This window comes from Stegastes partitus, unplaced genomic scaffold (assembly GCF_000690725.1).
Source record: "Stegastes partitus isolate 25-593 unplaced genomic scaffold, Stegastes_partitus-1.0.2 Scaffold756, whole genome shotgun sequence".
NCBI lineage: Eukaryota > Metazoa > Chordata > Actinopteri > Pomacentridae > Stegastes > Stegastes partitus.
In genome coordinates this window covers 300124-321826 of record NW_007578487.1, presented here as the reverse complement: position 1 = coordinate 321826, position 21703 = coordinate 300124, and the positions used below count along the sequence as shown (strand labels likewise).

Sequence of the window (21703 nt, the reverse complement as noted above, 5' to 3'; positions counted from 1 at the left end):
ATTTTTATAGAAAAGACTCAAAGACGAAACATGTTTTCTTCACGAGTTGAGTAAAGTCTTGCTTCATAGAGTACATTAACCCACTGACAACGTTGAATCAAACCAAAAACAAAAGAAGAACCATCACTCAGACGTGAATCTTGTGTATTGAAGTCCTTGCATGTTACAGGTATATTGTACAGCACATGTATATTGGTTTACAGACAGGCAATATAAAATGGGCTAAACTTATGGAAGGATACAAAGAACAGCATATACAAAAGCTTATTTAATGATTCAAGTACCACTAACTTTATACTTCAGTCCTCAATTCAAAAGCATCTGTACAAAATGTACAAGAATTGTATCCCATGTAGCGTCGGCCAAAAGGCTTCCTCTGTGGTTAACGTCGCGTCTTACTGTGTGTGTCAAAGAGAACATCACAGATCCTGCAGAACTAAACCTCGTCTTCAGATCTGCAGAATTCACTTTCAGACTGGAGGATGTCACCTGAAGGCGCCTCAACACACGACAGCTCAAGCTTCTACACAGCCTCCGTGGTCATTCTGTAACACTTCATCTAACACGTTTCTAATTTTTTTCCTACTGACTTCCTAAATTTTACTACTCATCTTGGCTAAAAGACAGTTCAGCTGCCTGCCGACCATCTGATTAATTCCACTTCTCTGCCTGAATGACAGAAACTTTCCATACGTGCAGATCAGTGAGGTAAGAATATGAGTTAATAAGACTTTAACTAAACAACTGATGGTCAGTAATGTGTCGGCACCATCAGTTCAATGTGTTTAAATATTCACCTTTCTACCGTATAAAGTGGTTGCTCTTGTTAGTGGCAGGGTTTTAGTTGGTCCATCTACACACAAGTGATTCGTGGGAAAAGAAGCAGTGCTGCTGTTTATGTGCTTGTCTACAAAACAACAGACATTTTCAGGATTTTTAGCGAGCTGATCGGTACAGTTGTCCTCAAATGTATTCATAACCTCCCATTAAAGAAAAGCAAAATCCACAATAGTCACTCAAATAACTAGAAACTGAAAAATTTAATAATAAATAAAAATATGCTAAATTATAATTTAGTGAAATAAGAAAAAAAATTTTTTGAATTGTGGTTAAAAAGAATGATTAAAAAAACAAAATAAAACTGTCCCGGACAAATTAATGCACTTTGCTGATGAGCAGTGAAATCCAAACACCTGTCAACAGGTGCAGAAGTCTGACTGAGAGTTACAGAAAACACTTGATGGCAGTGATTGGCTCAAAGGAGTGTTCAACATAGTATTAGTTTACGGGTCCCATCATGCTTGCTTTGTTTTTATATTTCTGTTGAGCCACAGTTCAAAAGCAACGTCACGATTTTCATTACATGTTTATTTATTGTTACATTTGTCAGCTTCAACTTATTTCAGTGTTTTTTTCCTTCTTTAATGGGAGGGTGTGAATACATTTGAGGACGACTGTATATGAAGAGTTACAGGCGACGTTCTGGACACCTCCGACTCCTCAGCGAGACGACCGGCTTCACTGCTGTTGTATGAAAGCCGATCACTGAAAGCTGTGCACAGAATGAAACCAGCCTGTGGTTTCTAGTGACATGATGGATGGAAGGATGTATTTATACCGACTGAATTATATATAATAACAAAGTGTGTTTGTTTGGTCGTGCTGTAAACGAATGCCAGGAGCTTTTCTGTTGTGTTTGTGATGAAGGAGCTGCTGAATTCTGGATCTTGTAGTTTTCGTCGTAACTACAGGTGACAAAGGAGGGGAAAAAAAAGGATGTACCTAAACTTTCACTCAGATTTTCATGGAGGTGTTTAGGAACATTCCTCCTAATTAACACCAGATTACACAGTTCAACCCAAAGAAATGTTTAGAAAACGGTGGAGGGAGCACCGATGGCCTCTTATATTCTGCAGGTCGACACCGTCTCATCGGCTGGAGAGTGAATCTACAAATCAACAATCATTTCAGAACGAGTTTTGAAACCCGACTGCAGGTACTAATTCATTCAGGAGAACGCGTGGAAAAATAACAAAGCGTCTAAAAATCCATTCAAATCGACTACTATCTATTTAACATTACAGATAAATCAATAACAGGTTTGCTTCCGTGAGCACTGTACACTGTTTAACGTGTCAAAGTTACCATGAAAACTGGTAAACATCGGTGGCGATTTAAGAAAAAGCGATTTTGTGCAAATAAGTAAAAGCGTATTGCCGCGTATAAGGCTGCTGCGGAGAGTTCTCTAAAGCAAGACTGATACAAAAACGATGCTCATACGGAGAATCCTACTGAAGAAAAAAAATGAAATGACGTCTTTAACAGTCTGTCGTGTACTTACTTGTCTTTACAGCTCTTTACTGATGCAGCACACTTTTTTGATATACTTAAAAAAGAAAGAAAATTCTATCAGGAACATGAAAAATGAAACTGGGTCAAAATAACTGACAGCCTCGATGGCAGCTCTACATTCAGACCAAGTTCAATCATCACTCGACTTGTGCCTTCGCAGCAAATCAAAGGCTTTAACACTGTACCATTTAGTGAATGGAATAGGCTGAGAAGGTTAAAAAGATTTTTTAAAAAAGCGAGGTCCATTCACAGACGTTCCCCTTCACTTGACTGAAGCGACAAATAAAATTAACGTGATGACAGGGAGCTGTAGATACGTGTGTCTGCCACAGCTAAGCACGGCTGCTGTAGAGTAGTTTCTGAATGATGCTGGAGGGGAAAGTGGACGTCATTCCAGGCATCTTTGAGTTTCTGTGAAGTCTGTCTGACCGCTGGTGGACGGCGCTCCGGCGGCGTGTCAGGGTCGCTGGGAGTCGTACTGCTGGTAGCGGTTCAGCTTGTCCGGATCGTTGGAGGCCATGTGGGTGAAGTCCTGGAAGATGTCCTGGTAGGTTTCATCTCCTGTAACGACGAGGACAAAAGACGTGAGCGACGACAAATGCGCTAAATGACAAAAAAGCAACGGTCACCAACATTTGTTATTTTTCTGATTTTCCTCTGATCTTTACATTTTATTTCTTACAATTCACGAGATGCTTTGACCTTTTGAGGCCCGTAAAACCCCTTCAAACTAAAGAAAAAACACTGAGCTGCTCATAAATTAAGGTCAGAACAAAGAAAGGGCATCACAACAGTGAAAATGTTATCTGTAGCACAACATTTTCTTCACAGCAGGTGGTTTAATAACTATGTTTGTTGCTAAAATCTGAACTTTCTTCACAAACGCATTCGACAGACAGGATTTCAAACAGACTCAGGCAGGACACGTGCTCTTCTGCACCACCCTGCTGCAACTAAATCAAATCAAATAATCATTACGCAAGTCTTCAAAACTAATCAGTGTCGCATCGGTGATCACAGACCTGACCGACATAATGTAGAGCATCATTTCTGGCCTCATTACACAGTTGCAGAGCAGAAAAAAAAACATGCATCAACAGAGTTTGTTTAGCAGAACGGGGAGCTCATGCAGCGACAGTGTCATCAACGAGAATGAAACAGAAAAAAGTTGGCCATACCTGTTGAGAGCATCGGCGTGGCTCGAAACATGAAACAGAACAACGCAGAGGGAGAAGAAGACGGCAAGAACAGAAGAAGCAAAAGGCAGATGTTTAAGAAAACAGCCGGCGAGGAAACTTGAGACTGACTCGGAAAGAAAAGACAAGCCCACAGACAGCAGTTTTGTTTTTTTTTTTGTCAACAACTGTATTGTGTTTAAAGTGCAGGAGTTTATGTACAAAAATACAGTTGTGTTGGCCTCAGCACCCCAAAGAAAAAAGAGAACAGAAGAAAGGCACAAACTCTGGGGAGGAGAGTGAGATAAGAAAAGAAAAAAAATACAAAAACTGAGAGAGCGAATTTACACAAAGAGAAGTGAATGAGAGCAAGTTATAGAAGAGAAAGAGCCTCGTCTTATCCCAGACCAGCGGTTCTCAGTCTAAGTGAACACTTCCCCCTTTTTTCGGTTTGAAATCAGCTCTTAGAAGACTGCGTAAAATACTGATTAAAGAAAATAATATGTAGGAAAATCTTAAAAGAATAATCATTATGTTGAAAAAATATATATTTCCCCCCCGATTTCAAAAAATCAATGTTTAAATGCCCCCAGAGGAACCCCCAGACGGAGAACCGCTGCTCTGCACTTCTTCTACACACTTCATCAGGTAGAAACACTCGAGTCAAGAGAACTGCAACTGTAATAAAAAGGCGAGGGAGGTGCGATGAGGTTAGGTCTCCCTCACATTCGTTACCCCTGAATATCCCTCATCAGTCCCATCGTTCATCAGCTGATTGGAGGCGCTGATGAAGAGGCTCTAAGGTATCAAAGAGGACGGAGCTGATGCCTGCAGCAAGGCCAATCCTCCCGCCGAGCACAACCAGGATCACTCAGCGGCTGGAAGCACATACTTCAGACTCTACGCTGCTCCTTCTGCTAAAACACAAACCTCCTTCTGTTCCTCTCACCATTGTGTCTAGATTATCTGTTGTTGACCTTTTAAATCAATCTCTATCAAGAAACGTTTCACAATCTAAAAAAAAAACAAAACAAAACCCAACAAAAACAAAGAAAAAAAAACAAGCACTTCTAGTCATTTGTTTTCATTCAGGTCCACAATATTCCTAACTTACTATTTAAAAGCATGATCGACCACAAAAGATATTCCACCTCTAACAGACAGCAGCTAACAGGCTAATAACAGTCCGGCTACACCTCAGTGCAACGTCTCCATTCTTTAAGGACAAATGAATGACATCTGTGAGCTCAGCCCTCCCTCCTGTGGTCAGCACACAGAAATGCATAAATCCCTTTTCTCCACCATCTAAGAAAAACTCCCCATAACGAAACCCCCCCCAGCATCTACTCTAACAAACAGAAGACCATTATTTGCCTGTAAAAACAATCAACACAATCGGTAAACCCTGTTTCTAACTGCCGAGCACATCTCCGAGCAGGTCTGCCAGCAGCAGCTGCTCTTTCAGTGAACATTTAATCAAAGTGCTTTGGTGCCCTCCGAGGACTTTGGGCTGCATGAAGCGGAGATGTGGGATGAAACTGGGGTACATTTCAATCGTTCATTCACTATCGACGAAACTAAAATGAGCACCGTGCTCAACTCTTTCCACATTCTTTGTGAATATCTAGATATCTTTCTTTCTTTTTTTTTTGTTTTAACTTGTAAAGCTCCCATATGATTAAGATAAATATAAGCTAGGACTAGCAGGTGATACAAAGCTATACATGGTTACATGTGGATATTTTTCTAGACTATTGCACTTGTTGCTTGACGATGTACCATCCTCGAATGGTTTGTCTATATTTGAGTAAAAATCCACCAACATTCGAGACGATCAGCGCGACGGCACAAAAAGGCCCTTCATCTTTACAATTCTGGATTTCCCTTGATTACAGGCAATGAGCAAGCACACTTAACCGACTAATAACAAGGACACAATATTGTCATAAGAGGAAGTAAATACCACACAATCAAATAAAGAAACGCAAGGATGTGAACACAGAGTCCTCATGGCACTCACCCCTGTGCAACCAGAGTCACTCTGAACTCTGTCAAATACACACTATAAAGAAATGTATGTATGCACATCATTTACAACATGTACAGTAAGAATCATCATTATACGGTTCCTACAGTTATTATTTTTTATAAAAGAAAACTGTTCTAAAATAGACTTTCTTTCTGATCAGGCATGTAACAACAGCAAGATGCATCATGTTTGGACAACAAATAAGTAAACAGGCCTTCAAACTGGTTAAGACTTCAGATGGGAAAAGGTACAGAAGTTGCATAAACATTAAGAGGAATGTGCATAAATTTCTTCTGACAGGTCAATTGAAAATGAAACTTGGTTTACAGACACACAGACTGGTCAGATGATTAAAAATATCATTCAAAAGTCACTATTATTGCCAGATACTGTAGTGAAAACTGCCGTCCCTCTGAGGTCTGAGCGTCACTGTGTACAGGTGGCAGTTACCGGGTAGATAGATTTTCTTTTTTTGCAAAGATACTGTGACTGTCAGCAAGACGCACAGAACCTATTTAAAAATAAAAAAATACTTTTACTCAGCTGCTAGAAATATCTGAAACAACCTCTAAAACAGAGGAAATCAGCGAGCAGTACATTTAAACTTAAAGTAGAAAGTAACACCGTTAGTTTCCATTTTGTGCTCTCAATAATTTGACTTGAGTAACAGTCACGTAATGGAAGAGGAGGAGGATGTTCCGCTTTGGAACAAAACTCGTCAGTACCGTCCAGAGTCAATGGCTTTAACTCTGTCACATCAACACGGTCTAGCACCTTGCTCGACATCACGGAGCTGGTGCAGCACCTGGCAGCAGCTGGAAGGTTAAAACGGAAGCAGGACACAGGAGCACATCTGGCAGAGCTGGGCTCAGTTCACTCTAATCAGTCAGAGGATCACAGTCCTCCAACCTGGAAGCCTCGTGGAAATAGTTGCTGAAATTTGCGATGAAACCGCTGAGAGCGAATTGTCTGGTTTAGTTGTGGTTTCACACCGAGTTTCATCTACTGTTTTAAGTAAACTGAGCCCAACTCTGAAACCTGAGCTTTACACGTCTGAAGCCTGGTTTTTAGTTGCCCCTGTGTTTAGACGAGTTATTCGGTTTCGTCCAGCTGTAGGCTAATAAACTCCTGCATGCACTTCCTGTACTGCATCTCGGTGGGGCTGTTGGTGTTATATTGACCTGACTGGCTGTAAGGCCCCTCCGCCTCCCGCATCTCCTCATTCATCTTGGCCAGTCGCAACCTGTGAGGAGCAGAAAGAGACAGAAATTATACAGAGCCACAATTACCTGATATAGTCAATAAACAGGCTCTTTAGATTTACCGTAAATACTATAAGCTGCTACTTTTTTCACACGCTTTGAACAATGATGCTGCTAATTTATGGGTTTTTCCGAGTTTTACAAATTTGCCTCGAGACGAAAGTGACATTGAGAGCCACAACAAACGAGAGACTGATCAATGACTTTTCCTGGTAGGCTACTGTAGTTTTTATTTTCTTTATTTTCTCAGCCATGTTACAGGCACTGTTTGGGAAAAAAAGCACTTAGGGTACCTATTTGTGTATGTTACCGGTATGTATTTAATTAAAAGTTTAAAAAAATCTTTCTGTGTAAATATCTCATGTTACAACGTGGACTTTTAGACAAGTGCGGCCTGTATATGTACACATTTGTTGTCTTTTTGAATTTAGTGGGTGCGGCTTATATTCAGGTGCGCTTAATAGTCCAGAATTTACGGTAACTCTTTCAGGGGTCTGGAACTGAAAAACACATATAAAGCTCAGCTAAAGGCCTTTGTTTAACACATACAAGTAAAAACTGCAATCTCTATTCTGTTGAGACTCATGTGATTAAGTAGTAACACTTTGGCAGTCACTTTAGCTGAGCTGAATCAAGCTTTTAAGCCTTTAGAATCGACGATGACGACTTTGCCAAGCTTTTCCACATCTCAGTCTCAAAATAATTACTTTCTTAACCATCTGCAGAAGCATTTAAATTGAAGAAAACATTACTACGGAAGGGATAACAGCGATACTTACAGCGTGACAATATCTGCATTGGCTGCCTCCACTGCTATGGTCAGGGGCGTTTTCTCATCAATGTCTGCAGCATTTTGATTTGCTCCTCTTTTCAAGAACAGACACACTTGCCTGCAACAGAAATAAAAGGGGAGTTTTGAGGTCAAGCGATTTTAAAATGGCCAAAAATGTTGCTGTCTCAGTGAGCAGTTTGTATAGTAATGAAGGAAGGGAAATGAGGAAACAAACCCTGTGTGTCCCAGCATGGTGGCGTGGTGGAGGGGTCCTCGGCCCTGAGCGTCCTGCTGGTTCACATTTGCTGCGTTTTGGAGCAGAAACTCACAGGTGACCAGCGAACCCTGAAATTAAACATTGATATGAGTTTATGTGAATTGGATTTTTTCAATTCTCACACAAGCAATATAGACTGTTTGCACAAGTGTTCATATCGTTAATCTTAGCACTTGTAGAAACGGTGTGCTTGAAGTTCAATCATAGAAGACATTCATCTCTCATCCAAGAGGCTTCATCAGTTCTGACTGACTGCTTCTCCTAAAGAATATAAGTGTCTGGAACTCCCAGCTAGTCAGTCAGAACTGATGAAGCCTTTTGGATGAGAGGTGAAATGTCTTCAAGGTACTCAAGCACGTCCAGTTGCTACGATTAGGCTATGAGAATAACTATGACCTGGATGACTGTGACTCTTGACAGACTCTTATTCATTTCTTTGTTGGTCCTTCAAACTATCCAGTCAAGACAGTAAATGGTACCAAAGGTTCCTGCAGCCATACTAACCCCCTGCACCGCCATGATGAGCGGCGTCCTCTTCTCTTCGTCTGTGTTGACCCAGTTGACCTCAGCTCCGTGGGCTAAAGCCTCCGCCATGTCCGGCAGGCTGCGGGCGCACGACGCCCAGTAGAGCTGCAGACCCGGACTGTACTCCTTGGGCTCGTAGAAGACCATCTCCTTACAGGGTGACGGAGGAGGCAGTGTGGCGGGCATGGGCATGGGCGGAGACTCAGCAGCATCTGGAAGATGGAAAGAAAGGTATGTGTGAAATGAAAACCGTATTCACCCTGACAATCTGGTGGTAAAGTAGAATTTCACATTTTGCTTTATTTTACTTATTTAATCAGCTTGGAAAACACCTACAGCTTATTCTTCTTGATCTTTATTGCATTGTAATGCAACATTAAATGCATGAATGCTATGCTGTATTAGCTCATAATTATCTGTCATCAAGTGCTAGTGACTGCATGATGACCTTGACTCATCCTTCTCCTACAATCGTAGCACCAGCACAGAAGAAAAAGGCATCATTTCGTAAGCCCTTGTACTCATGTCTTGTATCACTTTGTCGATGAGATGCCCAGAGAGGCAGCGATGTGCGCATCTCACCTGCATCCGTCAGGCTGTTATTGGAGGGGGTGGTGACCAGCATCTCCCTGCTCCCATCAGCGCTGTTCTGAATGCCGCTGTCTGCACTCTTTACTGTAAAACAAATGGTCTGAATCGGTACTTGCTGAAGAACATGCAGATGTCATTCACTGAGTGTAGAAAATAAAAGGAGCACCTTGCTGCTAACGTTCTGGTGGTGGAAAGCGAAACCTTTTTAGCACATCATCACACATGTAGCCTGAAGTTTTTATGTGTTTGTACCTCATCCAATCTGCTAGCTTTTGACAAGTGCTATTTTTTCAGCAGGTGGTCCTGATATTTTTTATTTTTTCTACTCTCAGTGTACAAACAAGTTTCTGGCAGAAAGCAACAAAAAGAGGAGTGGATGACAGATTCCCTCCACCTTAAGTCACCTTAAGTTCCAGGTCCCTAAAAAACAGAAATATGGTGACAGATACAAGTACAAATACCAGACACTGACCAAAACCATGTGTGAGAGAAACAACCCCCACCCGTCAGGAAAAAACAAAACATGGTATGCTCTGCAATGCTCGAAACATGACGTGTTAGGAAGGTCTGGATGAGGAAGGAACAGAGGAATGGGTGAAGGGTTGTTAGTTCACAGCCCCAAAGCAGTGAATTCAAATGGACAGAGGGGATGGAAAGCAAGCGAAACACTAAGCTTTTTAAGTACTTACTGCTCCTGAGCTTGGAGGAGGTGTCAAAGTAGGAGAAGAGCGAGTCAAGCTCGTCAGGACAGAAGAGAGAGTCGCGGCGAGCCTCCGCGCCGCCGGCAGCAGCTACGCAAGGGATGACGGGAGTTTGGACATTGGAGGGCGAAGGGTGCAAATTGAGCGGCAAGGTGGGAGGTTGGGGTGTTTTTTAGGGTAGGCGGTATGATCAGGGGTTAGTCCGGAAGCACAAAACAGCCAGGGTAGGAAAGAAAAGAAGAGTGAGAAAGAGAGATTGAGAGAAAGAAGAGAGAGGCGGGGTGGAAGCACAGATAGTTAGACTACTGGCTCTGCTGACACTGGAAGAGACAAGACTACGAAAAGCAATGGGAGGCAAAGAGGGCTTAGACATATGCTGTTCACAGAGAACACACAGTATGCCAATGGGAGGACACTTCTCCACAGCAGTTCAAACATCAGCATACAAAAGAGCATACAATCATACTTGATGCAGTGTGATTGTCTTTCTGAGGCAGGTTCTGTTTCTGGGGTTGTAAAAAGAAACGACCAAACTCTGACATCCTGTTTCATTTGTCTATTCAGCAGGTATTTCTGTTAAAATTAGAGAAGCGTTTAAAGAAAAAGAAAATAAAAAGTCTGTTCTAGTTCCAGGAGATCCCAGTTTACAACTTGATTGGAAGCAGACAATAAATAATCCACCAACGCCTGACTTCAACTGACTCTGACACTTAATTCCTCAAAACGCTACCAATAGCAGTGATTTTTAAAGTTACAGCTTGATGGACTTCCCCTCCGGAAAAAATCCAATAAAGTTTATTGTCGTTCCATAAGTTGAAGGTGTGCTTTGTACGTGTTTTGTACCGACCTGACTGTCCAGAGGCGTTAGAAGCGGGTCGAAGTTTCGGGGTGGGTGGAGGCGGTCTCGGTGGCAGATGCTCAGAGCTGCTGCTCAGCCTCTTCTCCTGTTTGCTCAGAGAAACCACTTTGTTGCGAAGCTCCTCATCCGACGGCCGGCGGATGAATCTGCGATCCACATACTTGGCTTTGATGTAGGCCTCTACCTCATGTCTGTCAGCAAAACAGAAACATGTCTAGTTTATGACCAAAAAGAGAATTAAAGTTGACATTCTAGTCAATTTTACTCAAACCAGGAGCAGTTTGATGTAGAAGCTGTACTGCAAATACAGACGGGCTATTTAATTTACTTTCACAAAAAGGCTGAAGTCATTAGTCTATAGGAAGATAATAACGTCTAATGTACTATTTTTAAAAACCTGTGGAGTCTTTAGGTTTTTTCATAAATACTGCATTTACTACAGACATTCTGAATATAAGATACACAAAGAAAGAGAAAATTACCAGGAAATTATCTAGTTGGGAATGTTTTTCTTTTCCTGCACGACTTACAGATAAATCCTGTGGTCTGAAAATACCATTATGTTTTCTATCAGTCGTGTACCTCGGGTCTCCTGGCTGTGGCTTTCTGGCTCCCAGCTCCTCTCGCCGAGCTTCATAGATCTGGTTGATCACTCCGTTGCCCAGTTCACACATCAACTGATAAATGTAGAAAATAAGAACTGTTTAACACGGCTGGATAATCAACTACGCAGTATTCTACAGGTACACCTGCTAGATGAATCTCACAGTGATTGTCAAGCATATTAAGAAGGCAGACAAAATAGTGTGTGTGCAATAGATGCACCACTTTAATTACAAGTAAGACTTTGTTTGGAAACGTTAATGTCCATTTGTTAAAATACTTTCTCCTCACTCACCTTAAGTAGTTCTGGCTCCCATGTATCCAAAGTCAAAGAGCGAACCTTGGAGAAATGCACTCCCAGACTCCTGTAGATGAAAGAAGCAATAAATAAGCAAATGAATTCACTCATCGTGCTTTGACTGTGAAAGGCTTTAAAGGATTAATAGCGGAAAGCTTTTAAGATCGTCATACTTTTCAACAAACATGGGTGTAGTTTACGTTTTTCGCCACAAGATGGAACGTGAGGTCCGCAGACTCACGGGCTGAGCCGCAGTCATCACACAAACCGCATGTACTGAATGTAAAGAATGTAGTTCTTGGAGAAATGGCCACTACTTGAACTTTTGACTGTGAAATACACAATATCTGCCAAGTACCTGAAAATAACTGTGTGCCAAGGTGCTGTATTTAAGGCCAATATTGATTTAGGTTTGGTGTGTTTACAGCACTTAGTAGATGGATGTGGATGGATATGAGTTCACAATGACCTCTTAGCAACAAACTGTAATCAGTCCATCCTCAAGTCCAAATGAACACATTTAAAGAAATTCCCTGGCACAGAGGTATAACTAGAGTGAAGTGCCAAAGACTTAGAGATGTCACACATGTTGTCATTTAAGGATTTTAAGGTGGTAAAGTGCTTAAATTAAATATTACTAAAGTAATCACAAGAAAGATCTGCTGTTTTTGTGGTTGCAGCAAAAAAAACCCAAAGAAATCCCCCCTGATTACTGCTTTACGTGGACAGCGTGGGAACAGACCTGGACACTTGCACAGATTAAACTGGCCCCTATAGTAATTAAATACTTCACCCTGGAAAGTAATTAAAGGTTGTCACAACATCCCAAGCAGACTGTGAGTTTACACAAGAGTGAGTTTACATTTCATAAATCCCTAAAGACCAACACTTTGTCGAAGGCATTCACACTGTGGCCCTGATGGAAATGGTTTTCCATAACTAACATAAGCATTCATACTTTTAATCATTTCTATTTTTAAGAAATGTAATTGAACTCTAACTGAACTGCAAAATTTTAGAAAATTACATACATCATTAATGATCCCTTAGTTTATTAGTCTCCTTGACTTTCTCCTTTCTGAAGCTCTTTCATTTCACAGCAATTAAATGTGCATGCTCGTTATTTCAGGGTGTCATTCTTTGAATCTCTTCTTTGAGATTTTTCCTTTTAGTTTGATATTTTACTTAATAAGGGTGTAATGGTACATGTATTTGTACCGTGAAGTTTCAGTGTGGTCCTTTCGGTTTGGCACGCTTGAGTACCAAACGATTGCAGCCACTGTACACTGTACAACTCAATTTGAAACTTCCCTTGTACTTGTAGTGAACACAGACCAACCAGAGCTTAAAGTCTGCTATTTGGGAAAGCTATCGTCCCTCAGTTTGGTACAACAACACTGTACAAAGACAGGTGTAGTGGATAAAAGCTGTATGCCTGCATAGTTCAGCTGCTATCATGGATGTTGTATGTCGAACTTGCTCACTGATTAGAAAGTGAGCGCTGTGCAAACCCAGCTGGCACTGAAGCAGCCTCTTGCTAACAGTTCAGACCAGGTCAAACCGATAAAAGCCGTATGTGCTTTTACAGCAACCGGCAGGTGACCATGCTCTTGTTGTAAACACATGCTGTAGGCAATTGAGTCCTCTTATGAAGTTCCTTCTCGACTGCATTTTAGAAAGCAAGTCACATCAACCATTTATAAACAAAGAAACTAGAGTTACTGAGTTCATCTGCTGTCGATCTCACAATCGATGAGTGGACACCTACGGCTACTAGAGTTACCTGACAGTCGTGGCGCAATTCAAGTAGTTAATTTTCTAAATGCTGTATTTTATTGAATATTATGTATTTTTATTTTAAGAAAATATATGTGTTTAACAAGCTGGAAGCTGCTGATGTGAATACAAGTACAGTACAGAGTATTTATTCAGATTTATTTTCTATTTTTGTACATTTTAAAGTTGCAGCAGTATTAACAGACTTTTTGAAGATGAAAAACTACGGTACTTTACCTGTGGATGCCAGAGCACTGTATGCAGAGGGTGATGCCCAGATTGATGCTGGCCCACCGGGGATCAGGCTGGCCACAGTCGCAGCAGCAGGCATTTCCTGGGATGGCCAGGACCTTCTGCAGGGCACTTTCTCCTTTCAGTGATCTCTCCTTTGGCTCCCCACCAGAGTCCAGACTTCCTGTCGATGTGGATGATTTCCTATCCAGCTTCTGACATGAGAGGGATGGAAAAATGCTCAGTCAATGAGAAGGAACAAATATTCGTCCTCAAATGGTACCTTGGAGTATGGAGTTAAGTGACTGTGTGTCTTTCTTTGGATTTATCTTCTACAAAATGTATTTGTCAGTGTGCATCCTTCCAACCAACCAACTTGTGTTTGGTTTTTACCTCGCCGTCGTCTCCCTTGTCGCGGAAGGCGGTGGCGATGCTGTTCTGGACAGCTTTGATCCAAGCCTGTCGCAGCTTCTCCGAGTCTGCCTGCATCATACAGCTCCTGTGGGGGCAGACAAGCATCACACAGCTGTTGTCAGCTCACAGTGTTTCTGAATATACTACACTGCTCCACCTCCACACCTTTTTTTCCCCCAAAATGTATTCCAGGGCTCATTAGGCCGAGAGAGAGATATTTCAGTTCAGTGACTGAAACTTACTTGGTGGGTGACACCACTTCAAAGCAGAAGCGACGCTCTATGTCCTCACAGTGCTTGACTGTACATAGCCTCAGATCTTCTACCACCACTGTAGGGTTGTCCTGAGGGAACAGCACAGAGACTTTGGTGAAACACACACAAAAACTAGATTCACACAGCATGATAAAAGGTGTCGCTCACATGTGTTGCAACAATAGCTATTCTTCCCTTGCAATATTAAACAGATTCCCTTACAGTAATACACTGCTGTCAGGGGATATATTGTTTTAATCACAGTACAGAACTGTAATGGAGAAATATGCCATTCCTATCCTATGGAAATGGGTTATAACTTTAAAAACTGGTCAGCTGCACTTGTAGTGCAAGTGCAGTGTGTCCAACAGCCAATGTATGTAAAATATAAATAGAGAAAAACGTGACTTTTCCAGGACTGTGGGAACTGCACAATGACTGCATTTAATTAAACAAACACACAGCGAAACACGTTTCACACACAGCAGTGGTTTATTCCGCACTTAACGACTGTTGACGACTTCTGCTCTGAAGTGAGGCTGCGGCCTGCTGTTAAAAATACACGGAGGGGTATTTGTGCTGGAAGTCAAACACATGCATATTTGATTGTGGTCAGCGTGCAGGGAGTCACTTGACATACCTTAAATTTCTTCTGGTAAACTAGCTGATTGTTTTGGATGGAGAACCAACGCCTGAAAGGAGATCACAAGTTCAATAAAAAAACACAAGTCACATGCCAGTGATGCTCCTAAAATAACACACTTTGACATCCTGCTGGTGGGGAAGGAAGTAATGAGAATACTGAGAGACGGAGAGAAGATAAATTAATTCAGGGAGGGGTATTTAAACACAATGAACTGTGGCAATCTGAAAACAACTATTGTTCGTGTTAGAGGGAAAAACACAACATGCAGAATTCTTCAAGAATTTCCCTGAGGTTTGCACCAAAGGGATCAATAAAGTTCTATATATATATAAAATAAAAAGAGAGACATAAAAAAGGTTCATCTGTATTATCATATATATTATCTCTACAGTATACATAGATAACATATTATCTGGAGCTTTGTGTCGAGAGGTATAAATATCATTATACAAGTCAAAAGATAAAGGCAAAAAGGTGAATTAATTGAGGGAATGTTTCTAAAATTCCACCCAATTTGTCCACTAATGTATGACCTCTTCCTTCTTAATCTGACTTTATTATAATCCTGTGACTTTGATAAAAACATGCTTTTAAAACTCTTGCTGGGGTATTAAAATCTAAAGCACTGATCACATCTCCTAAGTTTTCATGACAGTGTTTCCCTTTTAAAACCATAATCACCCCACTGAGGCTATTTCTTATCATTAAAAGGACTTCAAAGCAATCATAGAGCTTGAAATGAAACTGCGTTGTTGTACCTATTCCATGTCTTGAAGGCATTGCTGGCCCTTTTAAACAGATAACCCTCCATTGCGATGCCATTGTCTGCATCCACATTGTACTCCAGCTTGGTGTCGTCATTCGAGAAATCCTGAAAACAAGAAAGAGAAGAAGTCATAAACCGAAAGCAAACAATGACAGTGTTAAAATAGTTTTTAAAAAACTCATTAGCACAATAAATCCGCTGCTGCTGATGGTTTTCTTGGGGGAGATGAGTGACTCTGCAGTTTTCCTAAATGAGGACTAGCACTGGAACGAGCTAAGTGACCTTGGACAAAGCAGCACAGCACAGCCGCTGCTCACACTGATCTCAGTGGTTATTCACATCAAGAACCAGACAAGACAGCAGCCAGAGCCGAAGCTTAGAGAGCAGTAACCTATTACAGCTGATGCAAAATGTTCTATGTAGGAAGTGGAGACCTGACATTTAAACAGCACATTGTTTATAACATATACCAAAAGTTACAGGGTTTGTCTGATAATACATAACCAGCAAGAAACTTTGTGTGCAAGAAACAAAGAATGAAGTCAACAAAGTAAATGGGGAAAGTATAATAATAATATATAATCAGCATTTTAGAACAGCCAATCTTCTCATTACTTCTGTTTTTGTACCAAACAAGACTGAAGCGACATTAAATATACTGGATACATGAAAAACTACAATGGGCAATGGCGTCATATGGCTTTTATTTCATAGTTTTTACAAATTACTTTAGCTCCTGAGGTAGTAATTGTCCTCTAAGGAGTAAAGTAACATCCTTTCTCTCACTGACTCTGCTGTAACTCGATCCGATGTGTTGTCATGGGACCGTCCCTGTAGTCAGTCTAGCTTTAACTACCTGAGCTGCTGCCACACTTTCCTAACACCCTCCCAGCTTTCTCAACTTCAAGTGACACCGAACACCGCGATACGCAAGGACACACACATGCGCATTTGTATGTGTGTGTCCTTGTGGAGTCAGTTTACACCAAGTGTCACCGTCTCCACAACCACTTACAGCTCGTTTTATCGAGATCTGTTACTGTAACGAGCTGAGAAACCACCTCTCTTGTTGTCCTTCGAGAAACATCGTTAGAACTCAGGCTTGTCTCATTAAGAAATCATTAAATGTGCTGCTGAAAAGCTAACTAACTAAACAATAAAACAAAAGCAATCTCAAATCTTGAGAACAGCTAATGCAAAAACTGTTTTCTTAACTGTTTTGTAACCACATCATAAGTTCTGACCATCTTCAAATGTAAAACGTACATTAAACAGTGCAGTAAAATCAGTCTTGAGTTGTGACAAAAACATTTAACAGACGACAACATTCCCCAGAAACACCGACAGTAGGCTCAGCAAGTAAAATAGGCCAATGTTGATCATTCTGGAAATGACCTCAGTGATTCAGCAGGTGGTGACAATGACTACTATTTCCTGTTTACTTCCTGGAAAGCAACCACACTAAACACAAGGATTCTACATAAACCTGAAGGGAAAATACAAAATGTTCAGTTTTACGCTGTTGATATTTTGACTCCCACTTTGCTCGTACAGACTCATGTGCTTGTTCCTGATTTATATGGATATTTAAGATATGAAAATCAGATTTTCCTTTTCATACAAAGAGGTTTTGATTTAAATTGATGGTCAAACAGCAGTTTTAGTGCTTTAAAAACAGATGAAATTTGTTGTTATGTTACCAACTACAAGACTGACCTGAAGCTCCACTCAGTCGATTTAAATACTGCATGTTTGTGTGTCTCTAAGCGTGTTAACGTGTGTTCTCATGGCCTCTATTTACTTCAAGTGCATGGCTGCACATTGTCGGTCCGTCTCATTCCCTCTCACAGTCCGAGTATATAAATGTAACCTGAGAGAAAGCTTTAACAAGTTAAGCTTCTTTATCCTGTGATACCAGGGATGTGCGCACACACAGGAACACAGAAGGCAAACACAATTTTCCAGCATGACATACTGGGACAGGTTATTTTTGGGGGCATAAGGGGAACAAAATGTGTCTATATTAAGTTTCTGAATAGGAAGACAATGGAAAGTACCAGTCCAGGCATTAACAAATCACCTTTTCCTAGAGGTGGGACAAAATTAACCACTGCACTGAAGCCACATAACTCTAACAACTGTTTTGACAATGTATGAAGAAATACCTGATTTCACCTTGTACCACAGATGACAAGACACTGAAGCCTACTACCTGATGCCTCTGTAAATCCAGTCACATAAGCAGAAACTATGTGACCATGAAATGAAAGAATCAGACCAAAGAAGGACAAATAGCACAACGCTGTTGCTGTCATGTGAAAACCTTTCTGGTTCTCTTGCTTCAGCTCATGAGTTGAGAAATTTCTGTGACCGCTTGAGATTGGGAAAGTATTTTCAATTTAAAAATGGGTAGTGGTCAAACGGCGAGACTGTTGTTCTTAGTTCCTGAAACATTTAAGACGCACAAGGTTTCCGCCAGAAATACGAGCATTTGATATCCAATGTGCAAAAGTGACAGCAACAAAGCGCTCTTTGACAACAAAACCAGCAACCTGAGTGTACTTTAGCAGACACTGACAACCACAATGAGGCATCAAAATGAAACATGCTGCATTATCAAGACACCACCGATGCATGTGTTACACTTCAAAACGAGAAAACAGACAAAGGTGCAAATATCTACACAAACACCGCAATGCAGTCCCTTAGCATATGCAGGGAGGGGGGGAGATGAAAGACTGGGGCAGGTAGGGTTACAAAAACGGAAGTCAGACGGAAATCGATGCATTGACTCTACGTACGGAGGTCGACCTCCAAGCGCAAAAGTTGCGGCAGTCTGGCAAATTGTCGATCTCTGTCACCTCCTAAAATGTCACACATAGCGAGAGGACGACACACAGAGAAAAGAAATTTGCATTGCCTCACAACAACAAAGAGCAATTTATAATGGATAAGTGTACACACAGGAGAAAACTCAAAGTAAGAAGCAGAGCGTGAACTGCTACTACAAGAGGCCACAGTCGCACTGTCGCGTGCATGGAACAAACAGAAACACGCGCTGACAGACGCACTCACCAGATACCAAACGTAGTGAAACCGGCTGAAAATCTTCATCTTTCACAGATTTTTGCACGCGATCCAATTTGTGAGCGCGTTTCCCCTCGAGGCCGACAAATCATCACCATCTAAAAGTGTGACTGTGCGGCATCTCTGTGATTGAAACCACTTGAAGCAACGCGGCGGCCTGTCTCCTCAACAAAGTCTCACCACCTCCTCTAACGCGACTGTATGTCTGTCAAAAGTTTCGTCACAGCCGCTGCTGCTGCTCCTCCTCCTGAGGCCTCTGAGAGAAGGTCACCTGTGAGTGTGTCTCTGTGTGTGTGTGTGTGTGACTGCTGGGTTAGAATAATCAAGTGGACCATGCAGAGGAGCTCAGGCATCAAACATTTATACTGACTTCAGTTTAACAGACGTGCACTCAGCTTTTCCCCTCACTCTCTCATCTCCCCTGTGTGTGTGTTACTACTGTAGCCAATCTTTTGAATATCCGTAGCATTTGAGTGGTTAACATGAACTGAAAAAAGCGTTTAGTGTTGATGTGAGCTAAGGGACTCTAGTTTAACCTCAGATAAAGAGAATCAGACCGTTTTAAAACTGCAGCTGTTTCAAAACTGATGATCCCACAATTGTTCCTTTATGAGATGAGACAGAAATCGTTCAGTCTGTGCTTCTGCAAAACACACACAGGCAAACATAAAGAATACTAAACGTAACCTCAGGACCACGTTAAACTCCCGTGAGGATGGAGGGTTTCATCAATATAGCGATGAATGGAAAGGCAAAGCGCGTTCTTCTTTAAAAGGGCAAGTACACAAAAAATGTACGACAGGGGGTTTGATGGGGTCATTTATCACTTTCAACAAACCGGCAATTTCTTTACCACTTTTAAAACGGTTCCAAGACGTTACCAGCGCTTCAACCCGTTAACCAAAACTGTGTGAGACCAGAGCATCAACACACACTGGTGGTGAGAAAACCTGTCTTCTAGCTTAAAAGCCTCAGAGTTGACAACCATGTTTCTAGCAACAGACATGCAACTTGTTGAACCTGAACTTTAAGTGAAATAACAGAACGTCAGGCTTATATTAGTTTGAATTATGTGAACTTGACGGAGACAAATAAGAGTATTATTGTTAGTGATACCTAATTAAGTAATAGACTGCTGGGTTTCTCCAAAGATATACCAGAATAAAACCACTGTCAGACATCCTCAAATCATTTCAGAATCAAACATTGCTCTCTTCTCGTAAAAAGTAAACATGCCAGTGCAGCACATTTCTTTCCTCTGCACTATTATTGGCCTGCTTTGCTTAATTCATCTAGAAGCAACTGCAAGATAACTTCCCATTAATAAAATACAACCCTTCCTTCTTGCTCTATGTAAATCAACACTTAAGCTACTTGGTTTAACATCTGTAAATAACTGAACCTAATTGGACAAGACTACTTCTTGGAGAGTCACGTGCAAAAAGTGTCAAAACTGATGAATGAACTGAGGTTGACCTAAATGCACACTAACTGCAAAAATGCACAGGAGCATGCATGACAGTTTAATCTTGAGATGACCCCATGCACTTGTCTTGCTTGAAAAATGATGTGAGCTGCAGAAGTGGTGACTGACCGAGGACGGCTAAGTTTACACTATATATATCTCCAACCGCACAGACATCACAGAGGAGCGACAGTGAGGGGAAAAAGGAAGAGAAACATAGCTTACCTGCAGAGCAGCCTGGGGTGAGTAGAAGAAGAGGAAGAGATGTGAAAAAAAAGAGCAGAAGTAGCAGAAAAAGAAGAGACAACTGGTTAGGAGTTTCTGTGTACATACAGCCAGACAAGAGCGAGCAGTGGGAGCAAGACCATGTAAAAATAGCATCTGGATAAACGGAGGGAGGGGAGACGGAGGATAGGTGCTCAAGGACAGGCAGGAGTTGGCACCATCACTGACTGAGCAAGGGGGAGAGAGAGGAAGAGAGAGAGGACAGGATGAAAGGAAAGTACAGAGACGAGGAGACGGGGAGGAAAAAAAATGTGAAAGGACAGAAGAAGAAAACAACAGAAAGGATGTCAAATGAAAGACATCGAAGCAGAAGTCGCACACAGTTAGAGACCAAAACGAACGTCACCGACAGGCAGACAAATTAGCAGAAGCCCAGCAGACAACAGCTGGGAAGAGAACTGGCAGATGCTGTGTGGAGTTAATGATGCTGTGTGATGTACAATTAAAGTTCAGGGCAATTTACTACCACCACATATTGTAACACAACAACCCACATCCTGCTTTACTTTTTCTTCTGTGGAGGTTTTAAAGAGCTCCAGAGAGATCAAAGGCAAAAAAAAATAAAAAATGAACAGAGGTGGCTTTTAAATTACTAGAAAAAATGGTGAAATTAAAAGTTTAAGCATCCTATTTTTGCTTTCATCTGTTTACAAGAAGGCGATATGTGAAAAAGTTAATGGGGGAATTAAGGTTAGCAGAGGGGGTTCTGGTTAGAGTCAGGCTGAAACCAAACCTTGTTTGTTTGGAAATGGGTTTCCGTCAGCCGTCAATAATTGATGGGTGCGTAGCTGAGATCATCCTTTAGGATCAGCTTACACCTGAGGGTGGAGTACTACCTCCATTCACTCAGATGACAAAAGTGCACCAAATTCATTAAACCAATAGGTCAGTATGGGAATTTGCTCTTAGGCAGAACTGATTTGTTTGTTTGTTTTTTTTTTAATTTACTTAAAGTAAATTGTAATTATAAATCATCCAAGCTTGATTCTTTTCAATGTTCAGCTGTTAGGTCTTATGTTATCTACCGACCTAAAAGTAAAAGACTTGAATGCTTTTATCTGGAGTGCTTTAAAATTCCACAAGCTTATAATGTAGTTGTATGGTGGACTCAGGCAGCAGAGTGTTCAGAGGAGTTACGGCAGGAAGCAGTGACTGTAGAGAGACAGGTTTGGATCAGGGGGCTACAGCAACATGGCTGTGAAGTAAATCCTGCAACATCTCTGCAGAGTGCTCTGACTACTACTAATTGTAAGATGTCTAACTGCAATAAGAAATAAGAATTTAGCAGCCATGAAGTAATTTCACATACGAGAACAACGTAGCTTTTCAATGTCG

At 41.3% G+C, this 21703-nt stretch overlaps 1 protein-coding gene across 1 annotated transcript in view; it reads right to left on the bottom strand.

Moving 5' to 3' along the window:
* Positions 1 to 2047: 2047 nt before the first annotated feature.
* LOC103364559 (arf-GAP with coiled-coil, ANK repeat and PH domain-containing protein 2) overlaps positions 2048 to 21703 on the bottom strand; it is a 53995-nt gene continuing 34339 nt past the window's right edge. The window contains exons 10-23 of the mRNA XM_008291710.1: positions 15524 to 15636; positions 14760 to 14811; positions 14108 to 14208; positions 13845 to 13950; positions 13458 to 13666; positions 11442 to 11511; positions 11126 to 11220; positions 10532 to 10734; positions 8975 to 9067; positions 8372 to 8604; positions 7826 to 7935; positions 7598 to 7708; positions 6738 to 6799; positions 2048 to 2913 (exon numbers count right to left, since the gene is read on the bottom strand). Coding sequence (XP_008289932.1) covers positions 2810 to 2913; positions 6738 to 6799; positions 7598 to 7708; positions 7826 to 7935; positions 8372 to 8604; positions 8975 to 9067; positions 10532 to 10734; positions 11126 to 11220; positions 11442 to 11511; positions 13458 to 13666; positions 13845 to 13950; positions 14108 to 14208; positions 14760 to 14811; positions 15524 to 15636 — 1662 coding nt within the window. The 3' untranslated portion in view covers positions 2048 to 2809. The remainder of the gene's footprint in view (positions 2914 to 6737; positions 6800 to 7597; positions 7709 to 7825; positions 7936 to 8371; positions 8605 to 8974; positions 9068 to 10531; positions 10735 to 11125; positions 11221 to 11441; positions 11512 to 13457; positions 13667 to 13844; positions 13951 to 14107; positions 14209 to 14759; positions 14812 to 15523; positions 15637 to 21703) is intronic.